Source organism: Procambarus clarkii, chromosome 74 (assembly GCF_040958095.1).
Source record: "Procambarus clarkii isolate CNS0578487 chromosome 74, FALCON_Pclarkii_2.0, whole genome shotgun sequence".
Taxonomy (NCBI): Eukaryota; Metazoa; Arthropoda; class Malacostraca; order Decapoda; family Cambaridae; genus Procambarus; species Procambarus clarkii.
In genome coordinates, this window is record NC_091223.1 from 12,028,771 (window position 1) to 12,038,741 (window position 9,971).

The 9,971-nt window shown below is 44.4% G+C and overlaps 2 protein-coding genes across 2 annotated transcripts in view; both read right to left on the reverse strand.

The window, feature by feature from the left end:
- LOC123767311 (glutamate-gated chloride channel) overlaps positions 1-9,971 on the reverse strand; it is a 101,977-nt gene that overhangs the window by 50,177 nt on the left and 41,829 nt on the right. The gene's annotated exons all lie outside the window — the stretch shown is intronic.
- On the reverse strand, positions 2,164-3,198 carry LOC138356823 (serine-rich adhesin for platelets-like). Its single transcript, XM_069313157.1, has one exon. The coding sequence runs from the start codon at positions 3,196-3,198 to the stop codon at positions 2,164-2,166; it is 1,035 nt and encodes a 344-aa protein (XP_069169258.1).

Here is a 9,971-nt window from a genome sequence, read left to right on the forward strand (position 1 = left end):
TAATATCAGAAACAAACATGAACAGAGTACCGCGAGGTAACTTAAGATAAACTGTAAAAAAAAAAAAAAGTTATTTTCCAGCCTTAAAAGATAATTATCTGTAATACTCTCTAATGTAATAATGTAAATAAATATGTGTTTATAAACACTGAAGAAGGTAGACTCAAAGCAGAGGTGATGGAAGCCACCTCTACCCATAGGTTAAGGTAGATAAGAAAGAGTCCTAAAACCTCATGGTAAACTAAAGCCCCTCCTGTACTCCAGCAAGCACAGGTCGGCAAGCACAGACATCAAAACATACACGCACACACCGGAAACATTGACCGCTAGTCCGCTTTAGCCAAATGTACCCCAAAACCCCCAATAATTGGAGAAAACGGAAAAGCCATAACCATGTAACTCGCTAAAGGAAGAATTGCGAAAGAGTGAGATATTAGGACCTAGGAACAGATACCAAAAGAAGACGAAGACACAGATAACGATATATAGAGGGAGAGACAGAAATTGAGGTATATTCCAATAGAGAGAAAGAGAGAGATAACGCTATGGCTGTCGTCATGATCAGCCGGTTAAAGGGAGAAAGTCTCTCTCTTATAATCAATAAACGTTCGGAGTGAGCGAGAGAAAACCAGAGAGAGAGAGAGAGAGAGAGAGAGAGAGAGAGAGAGAGAGAGAGAGAGAGAGAGAGAGAGAGAGAGAGAGAGAGAGAGAGAGGCAGAGAGACAGAGACAGAGAGGCAGAGAGACAGAGACAGAGAGGCAGAGAGAGAGAAAGAGAGACAGAGAGGCAGAGAGGTGATAGTCAAGGTTAGGGAAGATATCCAAGATTAGATAAGTTACCTCAAATTAAATAATATATCCAAAGTTATGGTGGGAAAATCCAGGATAAAGAATAGTGTTCAAGATTACCTAATCTTTTGAAGGATATGTATTATATCCAAGACTAGGGAAGATATCCAAGATTAGGAATGATATTCAATTTGGAAGGATAAATGAAGGAAAAAATATCTAACATGAAAGAAATCCACAGAGGGCAGAAATCCAAGATGAGGGAAGAAACCCACAGTGCAGGGAAAATACCCATGATGGAACAATATATCCAAATAAAGAAGCAACAATTATTTATAGAAGGAGAATGGGAAACTACTGAAGTTGGGTGAGGAACTACAGCCATAATTACTGTAAGAGGAATGGACTCTAACGCCTGGAGGAAAAAGATTAGAAAAGTCAAATTGGACGAGGAGTCATTCCGGGTGTGAGATAAAATATTCATAGAAGGAGACAACCAGGCTAAGGAAACCTCTCAGGATGTAGCAACTTGACAAGACTAGATAAGATTACGGTGTGATATCCAAAATATAGCGCATCCTCCTAAAATTATATTATTTATCAGGTATTTGGTCATATTAAACGCCCTGTTGGCCCCAAATATTTTCGGTATGTCATCATTAAAGTAGCCCCCAAAAAATATAAAAATTTCGAAAAGTAACTAAAGAATGTAACTTCTGTCCAAGCAATCCTCAGTCAAATAATATAAGCTACCTTAGGGGAGCCGGTCGGCCGAGCGGACAGCACGCTGGTCTTGTGATCCTGTGGTCCTGGGTTCGATCCCAGGCGCCGGTGAGAAACAATAGACAGAGTTTCTTTTACCCTATGCCCCTGTTACCTAGAAGTAAAATAGGTACCTGGGTGTTAGTCAGCTGTCACGGGCTGCTTCCTGGGGGTGGAGGCCTGGTCGAGGACCGGGCCGCGGGGACACTAAAAGCCCCGAAATCATCTCAAGATAACCTCAAGATAGGCCTAATATAATGCATGTATGTCTACTACTAGGCTTAGGGAGGTTTAATTTTGCTTTCTGCCTTCCTTCATGTGTACTGTTCATTGTGTACAGGACATGAAGAGACACAACTGACAATTGTTGCAACTAACAATTAAAATTGTTAGTTTAATTGTGTGTAACTAACAATTAAAATTGTTAGTTACAACAATCCTTTTCGTCTCCACCAAATAGTTGATTTAAGCAGTCACTCTGGGGGGAATGATTGCCAAAATGAGAAACCTTACAAGCCGAGAATATTAAACATTGAAATGGTCAGGAATGGTCATGGAAGTTGTTTTGGGGTGGATGGTAGAGCGAAAGGTCTCGCTTCATGCATGTCGGCGTTCAATCCCCCGACCGTCCATGAGTTTTGGCACCATTCCTTTCTTCCGTCCCATCCCAAATCCTTGTCCTCGTCTCTTGCAAGATGGAGAGAGATCCAGGGAGATGGAAAGGCATACAGGGAGAGTGACAGAGATCCAGAGAGATGTAGAGACATCCAGGAAGAGTGACAGAGATCCAGAGAGATGTAGAGACATCCAGGGAGAGTGACAGAGATCCAGAGAGATGTAGAGACATCCAGGAAGAGTGACAGAGATCCAGAGAGATGTAGAGACATCCAGGGAGAGTGACAGAGATCCAGAGAGATGTAGAGACATCCAGGGAGAGTGACAGAGATCCAGAGAGAAGTAGAGACATCCAGGGAGAGTGACAGAGATCCAGAGAGATGTAGAGACATCCAGGAAGAGTGACAGAGATCCAGAGAGATGTAGAGACATCCAGTGAGAGTGACAGAGATCCAGAGAGATGTAGAGACATCCAGGGAGAGTGACAGTGATCCAGAGAGATGTAAAGACATCCAGGGAGAGTGACAGAGATCCAGAGAGATGTAGAGACATCCAGGGAGAGTGACAGAGATCCAGAGAGATGTAAAGACATCCAGGGAGAGTGACAGAGATCCAGACAGATGTAGAGACATCCAGGGAGAGTGACAGAGATCCAGACAGATGTAGAGACATCCAGGGAGAGTGACAGAGATCCAGAGAGAAGTAGAGACATCCAGGGAGAGTGACATAGATCCAGAGAGAAGTAGAGACATCCAGGGAGAGTGACAGAGATCCAGAGAGATGTAAAGACATCCAGGGAGAGTGACAGAGATCCAGACAGATGTAGAGACATCCAGGGAGATGGATAGAGATCTAGAGAGATGTAAAGACATCCAGGGAGAGTGACAGAGATCCAGAGAGATGTAGAGACATCCAGGGAGAGTGACAGAGATCCAGAGAGAAGTAGAGACATCCAGGGAGAGTGACAGAGATCCAGAGAGATGTAGAGACATCCAGGGAGAGTGACAACAGATCCAGAGAGATGTAGAGACATCCAGGAGGAGGAGAAGAAAGATATCGAAGGATAAGGGTAATATCTGTGAGGAAGAGAGACTTTCAGGTTCAGAGCAAAATTATAAAGAGTGGTGAGTGATGACGTCCATTAGGAGGGCCATCAAAGGCTACAGAAGACATTTTACCTGAAGGAAACTCACAGAAAAAAGGGAAGACATTCTTTCTCTATCTCTCTCTCTCTTTCTCCCTTTCTCTCTCTCGCAATATATGTAAATTCCATTCTCTCCTTGCTACATCCCTATTCATGGCTTTTCAGAGCTCTTCTTCATTACAGCTACGCCTTAAGGGTACCATCCCCACCAGTGACGTTCTTGAATTCCAAAAATCCAATTCCCGAGAGCGATCTAATCCTGGTTCTGTTATGAGATTCAATTCTCCTGGTGTGATAATGTTTCCATTGTATGTCTGTGTGCCGTTTGGACGATAGACGATATATATATATGTTCCATTTTCTATTGATTTTTTTTTAATTTTGTGGATGTGATTGTTTATTAGAAGGAAGATATCTATGAAGAATGGTCCGGTAATCTCGACAGGTCTGAGATGGTGAGGCGGAACTACGGGGTAGTTAGAGAAACATCATACTAAAGAATCCAAAAATCGAATCTTCTTGTTTGACTAAAGGGAATATAATTAAGTTTCTTAAGACACCAAACCCTTTCTCATACCATTAGTCCTCGTACCACCTCTATCACCACATTCCCCCCCCCCTTTAATGCCCCATACCCCCCCCCCACACTCTACCACCCCCCCCCATGCCCAACACCTCTAACACTATTCCATGCCCCCATCCTCTACTACCCGATGCCTGTAATGCCCCATGCCCACACCTCTACTACTGCCCCCGTGCCTTCACCCTCCTAATTTATCATGTCACCAAGAACGTATGAAACACATAAGAACTGGCGGCAGGCAATTAAGCTCAATTACGCCAGTTAACTAAGAATTAGAAGACTAACTCGAGAGATGAAGTCCAGTCTCCACGAACACACGCACGCTCGCGAGCGCACGCACGCACGCTCTCTAAACAGAGCAAGAACAAGGAGAAACAGAACATTTACGGTACCTTGCGTGTACCATTTTCGTGTACCGTCTCGAACTACTTGGGCTGGACGGTAGAGCGAAGGTCTCGCTTTATGCAGGTCGGCGTTCAATCCCCGACGGTCCACAAGTGGTTGGGCACGATTCATTCTGCCCGTCCCATCCCAAATCCTTATCCTGACCCCCTTCCCAGTGCTGTATAGTCGTAATGGCTTGGCGCTTTTCCCCTGATAGTTCCATTTCCCGTTCCTTGGTGGACCGTCTCGCCAATATGGAGCTACGAGCGAGAGAGAGAGACAGACAGACACACCCGTCACCTGTCACATGCTCGCTGGGGGATACAACAGTGTGTCTCAATTTAAAGTCAGTGTTATTGACAGTGGCGCCTGATGCTAAACAAAATGTGTTCACCGTCGTGTGTGTGTGTGTGTGTGTGTGTGTGTGTGTGTGTGTGTGTGTGTGTGTGTGTGTGTGTGTGTGTGTGTTCACTTAGTTGTATTCACCTAGTTGTGTTTGCGGGGGTTGAGCTTTGCTCTTTCGGCCCGCCTCTCAACCGTCAATCGACTGTTTACTAACTACTTTTTTTTTCTCCACACCACACACACCCCAGGAAGCAGCCCGTGACAGCTGACTAACTCCCAGGTACCTATTTACTGCTAGGTAACAGGGGGCATTCAGGTTGAAAGAAACTTTGCCCATTTGTTTCTGCCTTGTGTGGAAATCGATCCTGTGCCACAGAATTACGAGTCCTGCGCGCTATCCACCAGGCTATCAGGCCCCCCTGTGTGTGTGTGTGTGCGCGCAATATTAGTTCAATGATTGCCAGTAGAGAGGCGGACCTAAAGAGTCAGAGCTCAACCCCCACAAGCACAACTAGATGAGCACACACACACACACGGGAGACATATATATGTAAGCATATTCTTGGAGTGGAGCCAAGCCTCGCGCGCACCGGAGAACGCAGCCCACTGCCACACAAACACCCAGGAAACACGCTTAACACTGAAGGAGGAAATACCCCGAACATTGACTCGTCGTCCACCATGAATTTTAATGAACAACCACCATTATAACGAAGCCAATTAATAGGCGGAAAGTAGCGAGAAATGGAAAGAGGAGAGAGAGAGAGAGCGATGAAAAGGGAAGTGGCGATAGGATGCAAGGGAATTGGATTTGAGTTTTATGGAGATAGAAAGGGGTTAAAGAGATAGAGGGAGAGAGGGAGCAGGGGTATAGTGGGGGACAATGAGAGAGAGAGAGAGAGAGAGAGAGAGAGAGAGAGAGAGAGAGAGAGAGAGAGAGAGAGAGAGAGAGAGAGAGAGAGAGAGAGAGAGAGAGAAAGTGGAAGATGAAAGGGCATGAAGTAGGCTGCTAAGAATAAAGTTCAATCGCACAAACATTCCCGAATCATACTAAATTAACGAGACTAAACAACTGTAAAATTACAATTTTAATTACAGATATCATTCCATATATGATAAACACGAACCATCAAGTCAGTCCCAACATTTAACAGGACCAACCCATTATTTCCATATACATAGAAACGTCACCCCAATAAGATATCTAAAGTACTAAACTTCACAAGATGTAACAGCTCTCCAATGATATTCCCAAAGTAGCAATTACAATCTTAAACTCACCAGGGATTACATACCATTTTCATCAGATATGTTGAGAGAATTGCAACATAAGCCGCTGAGAGAGAGCTGGAACACTGAGAGATCCGTTCCTCGCTTCTCATTGGTTATTCATTGAGAATTTGCAATAGTCCTGAACTACGTACCAGACAAAAGTATACTTGCTGGTTGGCTAGTATGCAAGTGTGATGGCCTTAATAAACTATCAGATATTGATAGACCTTAAGCCCTAAACCAAGGATGGTGTTTAGCTCTCTCTTGCCTATTTCAAAGCAAATGTCAAATCAAATGTTTATTTAGGTAAGGTACATACATACAAGATATTTTACAAAGAATGATGGATTTATAGATAGGGCTAGTACATACAATGCCTAAAGCCACTATTACGCAAAGCGTTTCGGGCATTGCCTGTCTCTACTTCCTCATCACAATCGACTTGAGTATGGTCCAGGACGGACCGAAACGTCGTCGTCCCTTCACCTTCTAGTGTGTGGTCTGGTCAACAATCAATGATGGGGCTTATTTAATATCAGATGTCATTTTGCAGAAGCATTATATTCATCTCTTTATATAAAAATTTTGTTTTTAAATATATTTCTTATGTACCAAAATCTCTCATGTTTATAGATACAGTAGTTAACTGTTAATTTATTTACATATATTCGCATAAATTACAGAAATATTTTTAAAACACTGCACTGCCTGAACTAATCTAAATTAGCAATTCAGGGGACGAGGCGGATGATACAACTATCCGCTTAATCAGCCTCACTGAAGTGCCAAGGTCCTCCAATATCCACCACTTCTGTAAAGTGGTGATTGATAAAGATTAAGCCACCCAAGAGGTGGCACGGGCATGAATAGCCCGTAAGTGGTGGCCCTTTTGAGCCACTACCAGTATCAAGAGCTGATACTGGAGATCTGTGGAGGTGCGACTGCACCCTGCGTGACGGGAGATGTCTCCCGTGTGTGGAGTGGTGGGTACTGGAGGTCTCTCTCTCTCTCTCTCTCTCTCTCTCTCTCTCTCTCTCTCTCTCTCTCTCTCTCTCTCTCTCTCTCTCTCTCTTTATCGCTCTCTGTCTCTCTCTCTCCCTCTCTCTCCCCCCTCTCTCACTCTCTCCCTTTCTCTCCCCCCTCTCTCTCTCTCCCTCTCTCTCCCCCCTCTCTCTCTCTCCCTCTCTCTCCCCCCCCTCTCTCTCTCTCTCTCTCCCTCCCTCTCCCTCCCTCTCGCTCTCTCTCTCTCTCCCTCCCTCTCCCTCCCTCTCGCTCTCTCTCTCTCTCCCTCCCACTACTCACTGAGGAGAGAAGGAGACTTCAGCACACACCTCCTACACTGACGAAGATGGAGGTGAAGTTGGCACCTCCGACCAGAGTGCCGATGTCTCTCACTACCACAGTCACACTGGCACGGCATCACAGCCTTTTCCCCCAGTCCCCCTTTCTCCTTCGCCCTCTTCTTTTCCTACCTATTCTCCCCCTTCTACTCCCACTCACATTCTTCTCCCTCTTATCCTTCCTCTCTCCCCCCCCCCCCACCCCGACCTCTCTCATAAAGCTACCAGCTGTCATTGTGCACAAAATGTTGCCAGAAGTATAGAAATTCTTGTTTTATTCCATCCAAACCAGACTAAAACGTTTAGTGGTTTAATAGTTGCTATTTTAATATGTAAAAACTCAGATATATAAAACATTAAGAAAAGGAGGAAACACATTTCTCAAAATAAACATACTTTGAATAATTGTAAACATATGATCTAGCAGTAACCATGAAGCCAAGAACGTAGATTATTATTCACACAAAAAGTCTCTGGCGCCTTTGGCACCAACCTCAAAGGTGCTTACTGTAACGAGTGTTTAAGTCTGAGGCTGCTGACCCCCTGCTGTGTGCTGCATGACCTCACATGGACCTTAAATGACCTCATACGGACCTTTAATGACCTCACATGGACCTTAAATGACCTCACATGGACCTTAAATGACCTCACGTGGACCTTAAATGACCTCACGTGGACCTTAAATGACCTCATACGGACCTTAAATGACCTCACACGGACCTTAAATGACCTCCAAAGTTTCTTAATATGACTTCCAGTGATCTTAAATGACCTGAAAGTGACCTGATATATTATACCTGAAAGTGACCTAACAGGACCTCACCAGTGACCTAACAGGACCTCACCAGTGACCTAACAGGATCTCACCAGTGACCTAACAGGACCTCACCAGTGACCTAACAGGATCTCACCAGTGACCTAACAGGACCTCACCAGTGACCTAACAGGACCTCACCAGTGACCTAACAGGACCTCACCAGTGACCTAACAGGACCTCACCAGTGACCTAACAGGACCTCACCAGTGACCTAATGTGCTCTCACATGAAGGACTTCGTGTACTCCAACAGGAGTTTTCAGAGACCAAAGACCTTCCACAACTTTCCCCTGACCATCCTGATTCTTATTACCTTAAAATTATGTACTTAGCCTCAAGAAACTCCTAAGTGCATTTCACTTTATCGATATTATTACGCCGAAAAGCCTCTAAGCGTTCACGTGGCTTTTCAAGATATCCAGTTGTCAGTCTAATCCGCTTTATCTCCTCCAGCTCGTGATGAGCAGTTCCTTGTGTATTTTTCATTCGAGTTTCTTGGTATCCTGTATACATTGATCATGTCTCCTTTGTGCTGTCTCTTGTTTCCATGGGTAACGAAGTCCAGCTCCCTTACATTTTTCTAATTGCTCATGGGGGCTGTTTTTTATTTTTCTTATTTTGGATGGGATAAGGCTGCGTGGGCCCCAAGCCTCTGGCTGGCCCACTAAATGTTTCTTGTTTCTCGTTCCTGTCTCACGAGGAGGATGTGTATTGACGACTGACGTGATGGTTTCTGTATGATTATGTTTTTAACAACTTCTGTGCTGACCAGACCACACACTAGAAGGTGAAGGGACGACGACGTTTCGGTCCGTCCTGGACCATTCTCAAGTCACAATCGACTTGAGAATGGTCCAGGACGGACCGAAACGTCGTCGTCGTCCCTTCAGCTTCTAGTGTGTGGTCTGGTCAACTTACTTTAGCCACGTTATTGTGACTCATCGCCTGCAACTTCTGTGATGTTTAATCTTATTTGAATTCTTATTTTATTTGTAACTCCTCACTGTGTTAATGGTACAGTGGTCTGTTTGATCTGTAACTAACTCCTCACTGAGTTAATTAATGGTACAATGGTCTGTTTGATCTGTAACTACACTGTTGGACAATGTCCCTGTTGTGTGTCGGACACGTCCCCACAATGTTCACATTCCGGCTCCCTGTTGAAGGATTGACCTGTCACCTTTCTAGTTTTCTCCATTATTTCTAGTACATATACTCTTTCTCTCTGCCCACAGCAGCTAACTCCCAGATACCTATTAACTGCAAGGTGAACAGAGGCACCAGTTTAAAGAAGCTGAGTATTTATTTCTGCCTCGGCTGGGAAACGAACCCGGGTTCATGGACTGTGAATACAGAATACTGCCCGATCGGCTTCACGCGTGCGCGCTAGCATACATATATTTGAATTTTTACAGTTATCCGATGCTAATGACTTATAGTGCCAGTGCCAACTTCACCCTTGGGTTGGTCTGAGGCACTCTCTTGAGTGCCTCTCACTGTATACATATATTTATAAACATCTGTGTGCCACCAACAGTTATTTAATATTTTACATGTGTTCGTTCATATGTTCACATTATCTACACTGCATCGAGAATTGGATTGTTCAGAAAATATTAACAGGAGGAAACATGGCGTCTTCCTTAAGAAACGTCGGTCTGTTTATCTTATTAAAGGAAGGAGGGTTGGCGCCCCGGGACCTGCCGGCCACATTGTTTGCTTATTACCTTCCAGGGGCCAGATTCACGAAAGCACTTACGAACGTGTACATTTTTTCTCAATCTTTGGCGGCTTTGTTTACAATTATTAAACAGTTAATGAGCTCCGAAGCACCAGGAGGCTGTTTATAACAATACCAACAGTTGAATGGGAAGTTTTCATGCTTGTAAACTGTTTTATAAATGTAACCAAAGCCGTCAAAG

Excerpts from the sequence above, each read along its gene's own strand:
- LOC138356823 (XM_069313157.1), bottom strand. The coding sequence starts at position 3,198 with ATGTCTCTACATCTCTCTGGATCTGTTGTCACTCTCCCTGGATGTCTC.